This window comes from Macaca mulatta, chromosome 20, assembly GCF_049350105.2.
Source record: "Macaca mulatta isolate MMU2019108-1 chromosome 20, T2T-MMU8v2.0, whole genome shotgun sequence".
In the NCBI taxonomy this organism is placed as follows: Eukaryota; Metazoa; Chordata; class Mammalia; order Primates; family Cercopithecidae; genus Macaca; species Macaca mulatta.
In genome coordinates, this window is record NC_133425.1 from 12,260,144 (window position 1) to 12,278,624 (window position 18,481).

Here is an 18,481-nt window from a genome sequence, read left to right on the forward strand (position 1 = left end):
AGCATTTCCTAAGCCAAAGAAGGAACTAGGTCTGCTGCTCAAAGAGGCCACCAAGTGCCCTGTGAAAGGGGGACCTTGCCAAGGCAGTCCGGGAGCATGGAGGTGGCTTCAGGTCCTCAGCCTCCAGGGAGTTAAACCCTCAGGGCTTGCCTCTTGAGAGCTCACATCATTTGACTGTCCCCTTGCCAGAACCAGGCATCTCCCACCCTCAGCAGCTAGTCCAGGTGGAGGGGGCACCAGGCTGTGAGGCAGACAAGTGATCTTCTCTCTGGCCTCACCCAGGGGACTGGAATGCCACATTTCGATCAGCTTGTTCAGGAGAGTGTGAAGTTCACATGGCCATCTGGTTGCATCCCTCGGCCACATATGTCACTCATCAGTTTGTGTCATTGGGGAAGTCACTTGGCCTGCTGCAGTTTGTGTCCACCTCATAGGATCTGGGACCATATCAAGTGGAAAGTTGGGGCTTGGCATATAAAAGCACTTTATAAAGGTTGGTCTTGGTGCCAGCAACAGTTGTCATTGATAAAACTACTGGATGCAGGCCGGGCGCAGTTGCTCACGCCTGTAATCCCAGCACTTTGGGAGGCCGAGACGGGCAGATCACGAGGTCAGGAGATCGAGACCATCCTAGCTAACATGGTGAAACCCCATCTCTACTAAAAATACAAAAAAACTTAGCTGGGCGTGGTGGCAGGCGCCTGTAGTCCCAGTTACTCGGGAGGCTGAGGCAGGAGAATGGCGTGAACCCAGGAGGCGGAGCTCGCTGTGAGCCAAGATCGCGCCACTGCACTCCAGCCTAGGCGACAGAGCGAGACTCTCTCTCAAAAAAATAAATAAATAAAAAATAACTACTGGGAGCAGGGGCCTTAATTCAAAACAGCCCTGAGTTTTTTATTTTTTTTAGATGGAGTCTCTCTCTCTGTCACCCAGGCTGAAGTGCAGTAGTGCGATCATGACCCAGTGCAACCTGGAACTCCCAGGCTCAAGTGATCCTCCCACCTCAGCCTGGGACCACAGGTGTGCACCACCACGCCCAGCTAATTTTTATTATTATTTGTGAAGACGGGGTCTTGCTATGTCGCCCAGGCTGGTCTTGAGCTCCTGGGCTCAAGTAATCCTCCCGCCTTGGCCTCCCAAAGTAATGGGATTACGAGTATGAGCCACCTCACTCAGCCCTGATAATCTTTCAGTACATGGCTTTAGAGAACCAAAGCCTGGAATGGTGCTGCATCCCCAACTCCGGTGAAAGCCAGCGATGCTCAGTGTTTTTTGCCCTCCCTGCACCACCCACAGGCCACTGAAGTTCCCGCTCACTAATCCCTGGTACCAGCGCAGACTCTGGAATGGAAACAAGTCAGGCTGGAGTGGATGTGTGGAGGGGCCAAGACCACAGCCCCTCCCTCACAGGTGCAGCCATGGGCCCTCCCGATCTCCTATCAGCTGTGGGCCCTGCTCTTGGAATTCCAGGGTGAGCCGGCCTTTCCCTCAGGGGATCAGTGTTCCCTGTTCCTCAGCCCCTCCTGACCTCTGATTAACCACACGTGCTTGAAAGATTTGCTAATGTTTACTGAATTGCTAATTTAAATTCCAGCTGTGGCCTAAAACAGGCTATTGGATTTCAAAGCCTTGGAATTCTGCTGGCCTGGAGATCCCCCTGTAAGGAAAAAGACTTCCATTCTAAATGCAGTTGGAGCCACCAATGCCAAGAATTAAATTATGGATTGGCATCCATATTTTATTGTGAAGGGATTATTTAAATATAGCAAAAGTCAGTCAGCCCCATTTATCGCTCAGTAATGAGCTACAGCCTGTCAGAGGGGGGGTGTAGGGGAAGGCTTCAGCCCAGGAGCTAAAAGAACAGTTGGTTGAGAAGTCCCTGGCCTCCAAATGGGAGCACCAAAAGACATTAGCTTCCATCCATCCCAGGCACAAATACTTCTTCAGCACCAGCCATTGCCCAGACCCCCTCCAGGGAGTATAGCAGCTAGTGATACCAGTCGGGGCCCCTTGTTTTGGGAGCTTACAGTCTGGACTGGGATGTTTCAGCACGGTCAAGAATGGTAGGCACTGGGGTGGGGCTGGAGATTGGGGAAATGTAGAGAGGGACTGGGAGAGCAGCCGGGAATGAGGGGTCAGGGGAGGTCTCACCGCAGAGCCCGGGGGGCCTGTGTATCTTCCATATTCCATGACCTTACAGGAATTCTGAAAACTGAAAACCAAGATTCATTTTCTCCCTCCGAAGAGACTCATTTAGTCAAGAGTTTGCATTCAGAAAGCATGACTACCTTAGGCAGAAGGGTTCCAACGAGAGAGTCACGGCTCCAGAAATGTCATGGCACTTCTGAGCAATTTGACTTGTGCTGGGTGTGACCACCATAGCTTGGATGTGTGAGGCATGCTGGGCGCAGCCGCATGCCCCTCCCAGATACCCTGGACCACCTGCAGGTGGTTAAGTGTTCTACATATAAGGCAGAAACCTGAGACTCAGAGAAGGGAGGTGATCTGCCCAGGGTCACACAGTTTAATATTTGGCAGAGCTGGGCTTTAAACCCAGTCGCCATAGCACTAAAGCCGAAGCTCTTTTTATCAGGCCAAGTTGCCCTCATTATGCTCTTCATGGTAACAGCATGCTTTTTCTTTCGTGCTTTTTCCTTTTCTCCTCTTCCTTCCCAGCATCTTAAAATTGTGTTGGAAAATGGTTGTACTAGTTTCCCTTCATTCTGCTTAATACTCGGAGGATCTTCCAAGGTCCCCAAAACAGCCAATCCTGAGTTGTTTCTCTGGGCTAGTCTTCTGAGATGCAGCATGTAGCTTCTTGGTGGTACTGAAAGAATTTTAGAATTTTAAATGTGCCTGGATATAGCACTAAAATTACCATCATAATTATCTATTGCTGAGTAACCAACCACTTAAATTAACTTCATGGCTTAAAACAACTATGGGAATTCATTTTGCTGGCAAATATATAATTTGCCCAGGGCTCAATGGGAATAACTCTGCTCCACATGGCATCAGCTGGAGTGTATGGACTGGGAGCTGGCTGTGGGCCTGGACCTTGGTTTCTCTCTGTGGGTGTCTCCATGGCTACTTGGGCTTCCTCACAACATGGTGGATAGGTTCCAAGAGCATTTTTATGACCTTGCCTCAGAAATCACAAAGCATCATTTCCATTGAAACTCTTTTGGTCTAGACAGTCACTGAGGCCCACTCAGGTTCAAGGAGAAAGGTAGACCCCACCACTTGATGGGAAGAGAGTCAAAGTCACACTATAAGAAGAATATGTAGGTGAGAAATATTGCTGTGGCCATCTTTGGAAAGTGTAGTCCGTAAGAAAATCCATTTCAGTGCCGCTCTAGTCTGTGCTGTTACACCAAGGAGAAGGTCTCAGATTCAGACTAGTTTGTCTTAGAACCTCTATAACTCAGATTTCCCTTTTTTATCAAAAGAGCAGGCATTAGGCTGTAATTTAATAAATGGTCTTTTTTCCTCTAATCAGTTTTCATGTTTACCTTAATGATTGTAAGTAATTCTGTTTTTCCATTCATGGTAATGATACAAAGTTTCCTTCTGAAATTTATTTTAATAGAATACAAATGTTTTAGAAAAATTAAGCATAAGCTCTCATTTGCTGCTATGAATTTACTCTCGCATGTGCGTATGAATAAGAATGTTCCTTTGAATGTTGTAGCAAAAACTTCTAAACTCTCTGAATGTCCGCCAGTTGGAGAGCTGTTAAATGATGTAGAGTTCTCCCTACCGTGGGAGAGAATGCAGCTATGAAAAATCACAAGGAGTGTCTCAGTGCCGATGTGCCATCAGAAAGTGTCAAAAGCACAATGCAGGCAGTGTGGGTGGCATGCCACCATTTAAGAAAGGAAAGGGAGAGGAGAACATAGCCCCGTGAGTGCTTGAAAATGCACAGTGGACAGGTAATAAGAGTCCGTGCAGTGGTTGCCTCTGCAGAGGGGGACAGGAGACCCTTATTATCCTCTGTAAAAAGGTTTTATACCTTTTAAAATGGGAACCTAGGAATGTATTATCTAGTGAAAGTGGTTGATACGTTTAATATTTTCAAATAAAATAGAATGGGTCAGGTGTGGTGGCTCACACCTGTAATCCCAGCACTTTGGGAGGCCAAGGCAGGAGGACCGCTTGAGACCGGGAGTTGGAGACCAGGCTGGACAACATAGCAATACCCTATCTCTACAAAAAAAAGATTACCTGGGCATGATGGCACACCTGTAGTCCTAGCTACTTGGAAGGCTGAGTCAGGAGGATCGCTTGGGTGCAGGAGTTTGAAGCTGCAATAAGCTATGACTGCACCATTACAGTCCAACCTGGGCGACAGACCTATCTCAATCAATACATACATACATACACACATATGACATGCAGCAAATTTTCTCCCCTCCCCAAAGAAAAATAAAAGGTAGTGCCTGGAAGTAGGAGGGCCATGTCACCTTTCCTTAGAACAAGGTTCTGCTAGGAGGCATGTCATACCTTCAGGGTCCTGGGGATGATGGAGACATCTGCCATCCTACCTTTTGCCTGTGGGGTCTGGTCCCTTCCCAGAATGGAGGCTTGATCTGCATGGCCTTTCATGGTCTTTAGCCTCCCACCTGGGCCCTGAACTCCTCGAGGTGGGGGCCAAGCCTCATTCTCAGTATGGGTACTTGGTGCCTAGTACAGAGCCTGGCCCCGGTGGGCACCAGACTGTGCACCTGCACATGTGGGCTGAGCTGGACACCAGAGCTCTGGAACTCACAGGTCTGACTGTGAGAAGAACTCACACTTTGGAAACATCCACAGCTATGTCCCAAGGGTGCTGTCAGAGAGCTCTTGGCTTCCCGCCATCCCCTGGTTCTCAGTGATTGTCTATCATCTGCATGATCAGGCAGAGCCCAGCTGGCCAGCAGCTTGGCCTAGTGCTGCTCCCCAACCTTGGCTGGGCCTCATAAAGACCTGAGTCCCTTTGTGTAAAACTATGGAAAGAGACTCACTTGTTTCTTTATTCAATTTTAAGTGTGCAAATAACATACCTATTTTCCCTTTGGAAAATCAGAGCAGTGTGTAGAAACTAAAATCGGCCTGTAATTCCAGCACTTTGGGAGGCTGAGGTGGGAGGATCCCTTGAGCCAGGAGTTCGAGATCAGCCTGGGCAACATGGCACAACCCCATCTCTACAAAAAATAAAAAATTAGCTGGGCATGGATGGCGTGTGCCTTTAGTCCCAGTAGCTTGGGAGGCTGAGGTGAGAGGATCACTCGAGCCTGGGAGGCCGAGGCTGCAGTAAGCCATGATCGTGCCCCTGTACTCCAGCCTGGGTGACAGAGTGAGACCCTGTCTCAAAGAAAAAAACAGAAAGAAAAAAAAAAAACTAAAATCACCTTGGAGCTTCTTTTTCTACTCATCAGTATGTTCTTGAGACTTGGCTCTTCTGAACTCTCTGGAGAGCGAATTCATTCCATGTCATTGCTCCTTGGTGTTACACAGAAGGAATAAACACATTTTAGTTAGACTTTCCCTTGCTGGAAAATTGAGTCTTCACAGTCTTGGCCCACACGTGTGAGTGTTTTTCTTGGGAACATACCAATTGCTAGGTCATAGAATGTGAAACTTTCGGTTTTAATAAATAATGCTAATTTGTCCTTCAAAACGGCTATGCTAATTTTTTCTCCCACTAGTAGCTTTTGAGAAATGCCAGTTTCTCTGCATCCTCATTACACCTGATGTTATCAGACATGTTTATTCTTGTCAATCCTATGGGCAGAAGATGGTATTTTGTTTTGATTTGTTTCAAGGTTTCCCACAAGGATGGCTCTGTGTGTGTGTGTGTGTGTGTGTGTGTGTGTGTGTGTGTGTGTGTGTGTGTTTATTGGCAGTCCCCATTCCTGGCTTCCCCCCTCCCCTCGTCTGTGAATGGCCTATGCAAATCCTTCACATCTACTAGTGTATCTTTTGCCTCTTAAGTCACGTGGATAATTGATCTGATCATTGTCTTCTGATAATTTTCTTAATAAGAATCCTAAGCCCCACACCTGTAGAATTGGAGATTCGATGGGCAGTGAGATCTGGGGATGGTGGATGGATGATCAGGAAGCCTCATGTCACCTATCACCTGCACTGGCCTCTCCTTGCCATGGCCACTCCTGAGTGTCAGGCAGGGAGGCTGCCACATACCACGACAGAGCCGCCTGCCACCAAGTCCTTCCCATGGTACCTTAGCACTCAGCATACTCCTGCCGGCTGCCAAAATGTACACATGAAGGCTGCAGGCAGAGGCTTTAGAGGGTGGGCCGAGTTGGATTCCATTCAGCAATTCTCTCCTGGATTTATCCTCGACCTAAGACCCCACGGCAGTCCCAAAGTGACTAGCCCGTGTCCCCCAGGGCTCCACAGCCAGGGTGTGGAGCAGCCAAGGACTGGGGCAGGATACAGGAGTTCCCTAAAATGATACCTGAGCGAACCACAAAGGAGTCACCCAAAACCAGCATTTCCTTGATCTCCCTTGCGAATGGCATTCGCTTATAATCCGTAGAAGCCACTTCATTTCTCCTTAACTGCCCCACAGCCTCTGAAAAGCGAGAAGCTCCCTCCCTGGGATCCTTCCTGTCTCACTGGTGTGGCCGCATTTTAGTTTTCTTATGAAATCTCTCACTGTGTTGTCACAGGGCTTTGAAGTCTCAATTACATTTCTGAAAGCTGTTCTGTTCTGGGGTTTTATCGTTCCTTTTTTGTTCTTTGTGGTGGAGGTGGCAGGTCTGTCTTCCGCTGAAGCCCCTCAGGCAGCCAGGCTCTATGAGGGAGTCGCACTGCCTGGGACAAGCCCTGCTGACACTGACACCTATGACTGTGTCCGTTTTCCCAGGTCAAACTCTCAGATGCACTTCTTTTGTGAATGTGGAAACAGAAGGTAGTCAAGTTGTCCTGTGTAGAGTGAGGAAAGGGAAAGGAGAGAAGGGGGAAGGAGGACAGAAGGAGAAAAGAAAGAACATGTTTATTGTTTTTGTTCTATTTTTAAAGAGCATTTTTAAAAAGATTCCCATTGAGAAAAATGCTGTAAGTTTTGTTTGTTTTGAGACAGGGCTCATCACTGTCGCCCACACTGGAGTGCAGTGGTGTGATCACGGCTCTCTATAGCGTCAACCTCCCTGGGCTCAAGTGATCCTCCTGCCTCAGCCTCCTGAGTAGCTGGGACTATAGGCACATGCCACTACAGCAAGCTAATTTTTCTACTTTTAGTAGAGATGAGGTTTTGCCATGTTACACAGGCTGGTGTGGAACTCCTGGGCTCAAGCGATCCACCCATCTCAGCCTTCAAAATTGCCTGCAGTGTAGGCATGAGCCACCGGCCCCAGCCTGTTTTAAGTATTGAGTAAAGAAAACAAACCCTACACTACCACAAAGAAAATGTTTGTAAGAATGAATATGATGACTTCCTTTTTTAATAATGTAGAAGACTAGTCATCTAGATGATCATCCAACATGGAACTAAAAATTTATCCTGAGATATACATATTATTATACATTTTATGTTAATATAATACATTTCATAATATATTAAAACACACATATTTTATTTTAATTTTTTTTTAGAGACAAGATCTCACTGTGTTGCTTAGGATGAACTCTTGGGCTCAAGCAGTCCTTCCACCTTGGCCTCCCACAGTGCTGAGATTACAGGCATGAGCCACTGTGCCCAGCCCTAAAATATATTTTTTAAAAAATATTTTCAAATACCTGACTGGACTGTTTGGAAAGGAAAGAAGATTCTTGCTGTAGATAAGAAAGTACAACTGGGCCAGATGTGGTAGCACATGCCTGTAATCCCAGCATTTTGGGAGGCCAAGGCAGGCAGATCCCTTGAGGCCAGGAGTTTGAGACCAGCCTGGCCAACATGGTGAAACCCTGTCTCTACTAAAAATAAAAAAAAATTTAAAAATAGCCAGGCATGGTGGTGTGTGCCTATAATTCTAGCTACTAGGGAGGCTGAGGCAGGAGAATCACTTGAACCTGGGAGGCAGAGGTTGTAGTGAGCTGAGATCGTGCCACTGCCCTCCAGCCTGTGCAACACAGCGAGACTGTCAAAAAAAAAAAAGGTACAAATTCAATAAAGCCTATCCGGTGCTGGGATTTGCTATGGGGGCACCTAGCTGACTTCAGGGGTCATGTGCTAGAGAGAATAGAGGGAAACACAAGGCCTGTAAAGACCGAGAGGACCAACTGGGCGACATCCAGACGAAACCAGAATCTCAGACAGTTTACGCTGTTGGAGGATTGAACCGAGGCGTATGTTGCTGGGGGTTACCTGAAAAAGGAAAGAGAAGTTTATCTAGATTAAAAATCTGTGCTTTTAGATCAGGATGAAAATTGAAAAAGGAGAGGGGGGAAGTCCTTGGAAGTCCTCAATCATGAGCCCAAGTTTGTTATTGCGTGTTTTGGCCAGAATTGATACCATCCATGTTACCCTTCTCCTCCCCGAATAAAGTTGAGCCAAATATCTGGTTAAAGTGCTCCCAACAGAACCTTTTGGGGTGGTGGAAGTATTCCACAACTGGGATGTAGTAATGCATAGCTGTAAATGTACTAAAACTCAGCACTATCCAAAATAGTGAACTCATGGAGTCAACCCAGGTGCCCATCAGTGGTGGACTAGATGAAGAAAATGTAGTACATATACACTATGGAATACTACACAGCCGTAAAAAAGAACAAAATCATGTCCTTTGCAGCAACATGGATGCAGCTGGCAGCCTAAGCGAATTAATGTGTGGGAACAGAAGACCAAATACCACATGTTCTCACTTATAAGTGGGAGCTAAACATTGGATACTCATGGACATAAAGATGGCAGTAGGAGACACTGTGTACTGCCAAAGGCGGGGGGGTGGGTGACAAGGGTTGAAAAACTATTGGGTACTATGCTCAGAAAAAGAAAAAATTACTAAAACTCAAACTGTACACTTAAAATAGGTAAACTGTATACTTAAAATAGGGGAACTTTATGGTATGTAAATTATACTTTAATAAAACTGTGAAGAAACAATAAAACATCTCACCTACCATCTTCTAATCAGAGACTTGTTAATGTTTTGGCACATTTTCTCTGTACTAGTGTTTCTTTGTAGGGATACTTTTTTTTAAAACAAATCAAACTCATGGTAATAACATTTTTATCCTCTTTCATTTATAAGTATGTTTTCCACAGTCATTGCAATTATTTGTAAAACATGATTTTTAACTTGGGCTTATTATATGTGTTTCAAAAGTATGTCTTTGAATACTTTTCTCATTTTGAAATAATTTTAAACAGTAGAGTAGAACATAGAACAAAAATGAAAGTTCTCCCCTTAATACTTCTCCCACATACACACTCCTACCCCCAGTTCTCACCTCGCTCCTCATGAGGAACCACTGTCCACAGTTTGGTTAAACAATTTTTAAATGGGTGTATAATTTTGCATCTGGTGGGAAAAAAATGTACTCAAATAGTTCTCCTGTTTGGGGACATTTAGGTTGTTTCCGGACTGAGCTCTCTCATTTAAAACGTAAGTGGCAGAGGATTACATACACCAGCAGACCGTAGATCTAATGGTCCTATGTTACTCTGGTGATTTCCAAGTCAAGGGTAGGCATTAAATCAGACATTAAATTTGGGGATAACTTTCTTTTTCTTTTTCTTTTTCTTTTTTTTTTTTTTTTTTTTTTAGACAGGTTCTCGCTCTGTCACTTAGGCTGGAATACAGTGGTACACTCATGGCTCACTGCAGCCTCTACCTCCTTGGCTGAAGCAGTCCTCTCACATCAGCCTCCTAAGTAGCTGGGAGGCTAATTTTTTTTCTGCTTTTTGTAGAGACAGGGTCTCACTGTGTTGCCCAGGCTGGTCTTGAACTCCTGGTCTCAAGCAGTCCTCCCATCTCAGCCTCCCAAAGTGCTGGGATTACAGGCACAAGCCACCACACCCAGCTAGGGACAACTTTCAAGTAAGAGAAGGAACCTGGTATATGCAGAGGACTCCTATGCACAAGACCCCATGCTTTTCCCACCATTTCTTGTTTGACGCACCAACCAATTCAAGATAAGGGACATAATTCCCATTTTACAAATGGGAAAACTGGTTCTGAAGGGCCGAGTGCCATACACATCCAATGCATATCCACATACAACAGTGCAGGGCTTGGCTCTAAATTGTCATACGCTGAGTTGAGGGCTTGGTGATTCTCTCGTGGCTCAGGGGACTCTTGCTTTACTGTCTTTACTTAACTAGGTGAACTCAGTTTAACCATTTACTTAATTAGGTGAGCTCAGTTTAACCATCACAAGTGTAAACTGCCATCAGTCTTTAAAGAAGCACAGAAATGTTACTGGGGTTCTTGGTTTAAGTAAGTTCCATTTGTCTATTTTTGGCTTTGTTGCCTGTGCTTTTGAGGTCTTAGTCATACACTTTTTGCATAGACCAATGTCCAGAGAGTTTTCACCTAGATTTTCTTCTAGAATTTTTATAGTTCTGGGCCTTATATTTAAGTCTTTAATCCATCTTGAGTTGGTTTTGTATACAGCAAGAAAGAGGGATCCAGTTTCATTCTTTTGCATATGATTATCCAATTTTCCCAGCACCATTTACTGAAGATGGTGTTCTTTCCCCAGTGTGTGTTCTTACCAGTTTTGTTGAAGATCACTTGACTGTAAATATGTGACTTTATTTCTGGGCTCTCTATTCTGTTCTGTTGGTCCATGTGTTTTTCTTTTTGTTATTTTTTGAGACAGGGTCTCATTCTGTCACCCAGGCTGAAGTGCTGTGGTGCAATCTTGGCTTGCTGCAACTTTGCCTCTCAGGTTCAAGCGATTCTCCACCTCAGCCTCCAGGGTAGCTGAGACTACAGGCACACACCACCACGCTCAGCTAATTTTTTTTAGTTTTTGGTAGAGACAGTATTTCACCATGTTGGCCAAGTTGGCCTTTAAGTCCTGACCTCAAGTGATCTGCCCACCTCGGCCTCCCAGAGTGCTGGAATTACAGGCATGAGCCACAGCACCCAGCCTATATATCTGTTTTTATACCAGTACCATGCTGTATTGGTTATTAGAGCCTTGTAATTTGAAGTCAGGTAGTGTGATGCTTCCAGCTTTGCTTTTTTTGTTTGTTTTGAGACCAGGTCTCTGTCACACAGGCTGGAGTGCAGTGGCGTGATCATGGCTCATTGCAGCCTTAAACCCCACTGGGCTCAAGCCATCCTCCCACCTGAGCCTCCTGAGTGGCTGAGACTACAGGTGTGGGCCACCACACTCAACTAATTTTTTGCATTTTTTGTAGAGGTGGGGTTTTGCCATGTTGCCCATGCTAGTCTCCAGCTCCTGAGCTCAAGCAATCCTCCCTCCTTGGACTCCCAAAGTACTGGAATTATAGGTGTGAGCCACCACACCTGGCCTAGCTTTGCTCTTTTTGCTCAGGTTTGCTTTGGCTATTTGGGCTCTTTTTTGGTGCCATATGAATTTTAGGATTTTTTTCTAATACTGTGAAAAAGTTGGTATTCTGATAGGAATTTGCATTGAATGTGTAGATCACCTTGGGTAGCGTGATCACTTTAACGATATCATTTCTTCTGATCCGTGAGCGTTGGGTGTTTCTCCACTTGTTTGTGTCATCTTCAGTTTCTTTCTTGGGTTGCTGATTGTTTTGTTGTTGTTTTGGTTTGGTTTAGTTTTTTGAGACGGAGTTTTGCTCTTATTGCCCAGGCTGGAGTGCAATAGTGCGATCTCGGCTCACTGCAACCTCCACCTCCCAGGTGTAAGCAATTCTTCTGCCTCAGCCTCCCAAGTAGCTGGGATTACAGGTGCCTTCCACCACACCCAGCTAATCTTTTGTAGTTTTAGTAGAGATGGGATTTCACCATGTTGGCCAGTCTGGTCTCGAACTCCTCACCTCAGGTGATCCACTTGCCTCGGCCTCCCAAAGTGCTGGGATTGCAGACATGAGCCACTGCACCCAGCCATGCTGGTTGTTTTTAAGCTACGGTTTGAGCACCTAACATGCAGTAAGCAATGGACAGATGCTTTATGTACTTTATATGCTTTATATCAGTTCTTACTAGTAGCAGTTTGAGGGAGTGGGCATTATCTTTATTATCCAGATGAGGGATCTGAGATCCAGAGAGACAAAGAAACTTTCCCAGCATAACTGGCAGAGAAGGGACTCAGACCTAGGTCTGTGTGACTCTAGGCCTGGGCTCTAACCACTGAGCTCTGCTCCTGGTAGAATGAGAGTCAGCTTTGGTGTCTCTATCACCCCCGGCAGCCAGACTATGCCTCATTCTCTTCTCACCTTCCTCCTCCCAGATAACAGCGACTTGATTGCATGTACAGTGATCACCAAGGACGGCGGCATGGTCCAGCGATTCCTGGCTGTAGATATTTACCAGATGAGTTTGGTGGAGCCTGATGTGTCCAGGCTTGGCTGGGGAGTAGTCAAGTTTGCAGGCCTATTGCAGGTAAGATGGCCAGGAGCTCTGGAATCTCTTCTCAGTTGGCTACAAACACACACACACACACACACACACACACACACACACACACAATTATCATCTTTATCATTAATTTCTAATGATATTATACAAGGTATATGTCAACAAATTGTAACTCCAAAAAAAAGCTAAAATATCACATAAATGCTCAGATATAGAGCAAAATCCTTTTTGACCAAAACCCTCAATTCTTACACTTCCCCTCCACAGGAGATAACCTTTATTATCAGTGTGACCTTTCCAGATCTGTTTTTCTGCCAAATGCATATATAAATGTAACTACATGTACTATTTTTTTAAATTATATACATATACTTGAGAGTGTATGTGCGTGTTTTTTATGATATCACATTGAATATGTTCTAAACTTTGCTTTTTTCATTCAATACTATGTCTTGGAGAGCCAGCGACGTTAGTACACGCAGACCTCCTGGTATTCTTTTTCACTGCTGTGTGACTATAGCAAGGCATGTTTAACCCATGCCCTGTCGACTATTTCCAGTTTTCTGCCTTTCCAGATGGTACTGCCATGAACGGAATCACTCTCACTCCTTTATGCACTTGGGCAAGATTTCCCTAGGCAGATACCAAGAAGCTGGGGTGTACTAATTTTAAGTGTTAGTAGACACTGCCAAATACCACTCTAAAATGATTGTCGCCACTGGCATTTTTGAGAATTCCCTTCTGCTCAGCGTCACTCCAGCAGAGCTAGGCTCTAACTTGCCAAGTACCAAGCTGGGGCTTGGGTTTTGGGGTTTTTTTGTTTGATTCTTTTTTGTTTTTAATGTTTGCCAATGTGGGCCGGGCGTGGTGGCTCGTGTCTGTAATCCCAGCACTTTGGGAGGCCAAGGCAGGTGGATCACTTGAGGTCAGGAGTTCGAGACCAGCCTGGCCAACATGGTAAAACCCTGTCTCTACTAAAAATACAAAAATTAGCTGGGCATGGTGGCAGGCACCTGTAATCCCAGCTACCCAGGAGGCTGAGGCACGAGAATCGCTTGAACCCAGGAGGCAGAGGTTGCAGTGAGCTGAGATCACGCCACTGCACTCCAGCCTGGGTGGCACAGTGAGACCCTGTCTAAAAAAAAAAATAAAAAAGTTTGTCCACGTGATAGATGACTAGTACCAGCTCTTTGAGTGAATAAAGCAAAGAATCAGAAGGGTTGAAAGCAGCCTCCCAGCTCACCCCTCTGCCATACCCTTTGTCCCTGGATGTCCAGCCGACACTTCACGCCTGAGCTTTGCCCTACTTCAAGGCAGTCCATTTCTTTGCCAGCCAGCCCTGGTTTCTGGAAGGGCCTTGCTCAGGCTGCCCCACCTCTGCCTCGCCACAGCCTGACCTGCTGTCTGTGTCCTGCTCTCTGCAAGAAACCACCTACATACTTGAAGCTGCTGTTACAGCCTCTTCCCCAACCTCCTCTTCTTCAGCATCTGTCTATTGTAAAAGTGTCTTTTACAAAGTATAATGTAAGAAACAACTTTAGAAGAATCTTTCATTTAAAAAAACACTCCATGGGCCAGGCGCGGTGGCTCACGCCTGTAATCCCAGCACTTTGGGAGGCCCAGGCGGGCTAATCACGAGGTCAGGAGATTGAGACCATCCTGGCTAACACGGTGAAACCCCATCTCTACTAAAAATGCAAAAAATTAGCCAGGCATGTTGGCGGGCACCTGCAGTCCCAGCTACTCGGGAGGCTGAGGCAGGAGAATGGCGTGAACCCTGGAGGCAGAGCTTGCAGTGAGCCGAGGTTGCGCCACTGCGCTCCAGCCTGGGCGACAGAGCGAGACTCCATCTGAAAAAAAAAAAAAACAAAACACTCCATGTAAGACATTGTCCATTAACTGACTTATACTTATCTATCTAGGCTTTACCTAGGCTTATGATTAATTTCCATTAGAATTTAGTGTCAGGCAAGTGTTTTCCTCCCCCGAAGAATTAATATGTGTCTTCCATCAGACAATGAAAGCCACATAAACCTTTTTTTTGGCCGTCTTCCAATGGGTACTATTTGTCAGGTCTTTACTATACCACACTCCCTGCTTTAAATGTAGAATACCTCATCTAATCCTTACTGTCACGTTTTGATGGGGGTGTTAGCTCCAAAGAGCCCATGCCAAATGTAATGCCTGAGAACCACAATTCCGCTGTGAGCCTTTTCCAGTGTTGTCCCCACCTCCTTTAACATTTCTGACTTTTGTGTTCATCCCCTCTCAGGCTTTTCTATCAGATCACCTCAAACCTTCATGGGAGCAGATTCTCTATGCAGAATCCGTTCTGAGGTTTTAGACTGGGTTTGTCTTTTTTAAAATTCACTACATGTTCGTTTCTTCTCCACCTTCAAAACACAGCTTCCTTCAAATCTCTGCTCAGTGACTTTCCCTATTCCTTTCTTTTTTTCTTTTTTCTTTTTTTTTTTTTTTTTAATTTGAGACAGAGTCTCACTCTGTCGCCCAGGCTGGAGTGCAGTGGTTCGATCTCTGCTCACTGCAACCTCTGCCTCCCTGATTCAAGCAATTCTCCTGCCTTAGCCTCCTGAGTATCTGGGACTACAGGCACAAGCCACCACGCCTGGCTAATTTTTATGTTTTTAGTACAGACTGGGTTTCACCTTGTTGGCCAAGCTGGTCTCGAACTCCGACCTTGTGATCCCCCCACCTCAGCCTCCCAAAGTGCTGGAATTACAGGCATGAGCCACCATGCCCAGCCCCTGTCCCTTAACTTTTCCCTTTGGGGACCAGAAGTTTCTCAAAGACAAACAAATGGTTGCCAACGATGTCCCCTTCTTAGAAGAAATAAGGAAAAAATTGATGAGTAGATGCGGAACTATATCTAAGATCATGCCAGATGGTAGTAGTAATTTTGGTTCATTATCTCTGGCTTCTCAGAAGTAAGAGTTTGCCTGTTGTGTTTCCTGTGGCCCCTTGAAGAGGCTTGTATGGGGTACCCTGTTATTCATGAGCTGACCCAAGTCCTCATGGAAAACGGGCACGAGCCACCACCACCAGCATCCGCTCCTTTGGGGTACTCTGTGCCTCCTCCTACACTGTCTTCTCCCACTGGGCCTGGTCTGCCTTGTGCCCATCCATGACTCTGTTGGACTTGGGAGGCTGTTGATCTTAGATCAAAAGCATTGAATTTGGAGACCTCTTTCTAGATGCCTCATGATGCCACAGCTCCTAGCCACTCTCCTCCCAAACCCAACGAATGCCCTTTCCTTTGCTTCTCACTGTGCAGGACATGCAGGTGACTGGCGTGGAGGATGACAGCCGTGCCCTGAACATCACCATCCACAAGCCTGCTTCCAGCCCCCATTCTAAGCCCTTCCCCATCCTCCAGGCCACCTTCATCTTCTCAGACCACATCCGCTGCATCATCGCCAAGCAGCGCCTGGCCAAAGGCCGCATCCAGGCAAGGCGCATGAAGATGCAGAGAATAGCTGGTGAGTGGCCGGACCCTGGCAAGGCGTCCTCTGAGCACTTGGCGGGGCAGGGCTATCTGTAGTTCTCACATTGACCTTGAGAACCCCCATAGCAAAGAAGAAGATACCTATGACTCAGGAATTGTTTTATGTGGGTACAAAGAAGTCCCATTTCCTGGGTGTTTGGTTTCTGATGAGTTTCTAGGGCTGCATGGAAGAGAAGAGGAGCCCTCCCTAGCAGGCAGGAGGCCAGCAGTAAGTAGATACCAGTGTGGGACCACTCTTCTCAGCCCTTCACACTGAAATTCTCAAGCATATGTTAACAAAGTGCTTTGACATTCCTCTGCCACCTCCGATCCTTAAAACAACTCTGAAGTTCTGTAGGGCCTGCTCTGCCCATTTTATGGAGAAGGAAACTGAGGCTCAGGGACTTGCCCAAAGTCATGCAGGCAGAACCCACAGGCAGAACTTCCTGCTCTAAAGCTTACCCCTTCCTCCTTCACCTTCCCAGTTCTTATAAGAGGCAGTCCTACTTGGTGAAAGGCTGGAACCCTTGGAAGGAAGTCATTTTACATTTCACGGGGATTGTGGTGAATTTCTGAGGAAGCCCAACACTGCCTAGTGTTAGGAAGGGCAAGATTTCTTAGAAGCAAAGGCACAGAAATGAGAGAGACGCGTTCATTGGGCAGGAAGGCAGGGCTTTCTCCTCGGCATGGGGGGAAGGCATTCTGTCAACTCCTAAAATTTCAAACAGTCTTTCTCAAGATACCCAGTGCCATTCAGTTCAGGCACCAGTGGTCATCCTGGTGGCTGCTGAGAGGATTTTAAGCCCACCTGGGGATGTGGGCATGCTTTCTCAAGGGATAACTTTAAAATAAGCCCTTGGCCAGGCACGGTGGTTCATGTCTGTAATCTCAGCACTTTGGGAGGCCAAGGCAGGTGACTCACTTGTGCCCAGGAGTTTGAGACCAGCCTGGGAAACATGGCAAGACCCTGTCTCTACAAAAAAATACAAAAATGAACCAGGCGTGGTGGCACACGCCTGTAGTCCCAGCTATTCGGGAGGCTGAGGCGGGAGGATCACTTGAGCCTGGGAGGTAGAGGTTACAGTGAGCCATGATTACACCACTGCACTCCAGCCTAGGAGACAGAGTGAGACCCTGTCTCAAAAATAAACCCTCAGAGGGCCAGTTTCTGGGCATTACCGATGCGATGATTTACTGTGCTGATTTGCACAGTCCCGCGTCCCACGTCGTCCCCGTCTCATTTCTCACTTAGCTGAAACTTGGCCTACAAAATCATTACTGAAGCATTTTGTAATGTGCAAAGTGACTTAAATCATTCAGCTCTTTCTTTTAAGATTTATTTTCAGGGAGTTGTTTCCCCTACACCCCCCGCCCATGTAAAGCAATTTCTCACAGCTGGCATGAAGGCCAAATACTTCATTTGAAAATTGAGAATTATGCTGTAAAGTGGCTGTTAGAACTAACGCCTTGGGTATTTCTTAAATTGATTTTAAAAAGCCCCTCTAAATGGATATATTGGGAGATTTATTTATGGAAGGGAGGATAGTGGCTGAGACAGATAAACACCCACTCATAGTTACACATGTACATGCACATACATATTTTCACATGCTCCTTCACACGTGCAGATATACGTACACACATATATGTGTGAACTCTCTGGACAGACTCAGCCCCACTCGCTTGCAGTCTGAAACAGCCTTTGTCAGGGTCCTTTACACATGGAAGCTGAGAATCCAAAGTAGAAATTGACCTAGCATCCATTCCACTCAAGGAGCCCGGGCTCGTACCCCTTTCTCCTTGGTCTCCAGCCTTGGCCTGAAGCCCTCACTTGGCATCTGCTTGTGCCTTGAGCCTCAGTGGGATCTTTGATGTTCCACTGTTCTCTCCAGCTCAAGGCTGCCTGCTGCCCACTTGGCATCTCCTAAGTGACGTGCCTGGCAGGGCCACAGCCACTACAATGTCCCCCCACAAATTCTCACCACCCCCCTCTATCCCACATGCTCAGAGTGAACCATGCTATTGTTTGACCGTAGCCCTCCTGGACCTCCCAATCCAGCCCACCACTGAAGTCCTGGGCTTTGGACTCGGCTCCTCCACCTCCACTCAGCACCTGCCTTTCCGCTTCTACGACCAGGGGCGCCGGGGCAGCAGCGACCCCACAGTGCAGCGCTCCGTGTTTGCGTCAGTGGACAAGGTGCCAGGTGAGCCAGCCCCCTGCCCTGCTCCGCAGCTCGTTCGTCATGGTGGGCGTTCAAGGGCTTTCTCTCTGTGGAGCCTGTGTGAGCTGCCCTTCCTCTCTCAGAAGCCCAGTCAGCTGGCAGCACTGGCTTCTTAGAATTTATCAAAGCGCAGCACGAGATTAAACACAGCCCCCAAAATAAATTTTGACTTTCCCTTTAGTGTTTGGTTTGGTTTTCCAGAGATGTGTTGGGTATGTGGAAGAACTTCTCAGAACTGACTAAGAAGTTTCTTGGAAATTTCTTGGAAACATTTAAATGATTAGTGATGA

General features: G+C 46.5%; 1 protein-coding gene across 35 annotated transcripts in view; it reads left to right on the forward strand.

Moving 5' to 3' along the window:
- Positions 1-18,481, forward strand: part of CLEC16A (C-type lectin domain containing 16A) — a 238,236-nt gene that overhangs the window by 162,951 nt on the left and 56,804 nt on the right. For all 35 annotated transcript variants that reach the window (XR_013412426.1, XR_013412421.1, XR_013412422.1 and 32 more), the window contains 3 exons: positions 12,340-12,491; positions 15,760-15,964; positions 18,006-18,173. Coding sequence is in view for 23 of the 35 variants with exons in the window: in XM_077987249.1 (XP_077843375.1) it covers positions 12,340-12,491; positions 15,760-15,964; positions 18,006-18,173 (525 nt within the window). In the remaining 12 variants the exon portion in view is untranslated. The remainder of the gene's footprint in view (positions 1-12,339; positions 12,492-15,759; positions 15,965-18,005; positions 18,174-18,481) is intronic.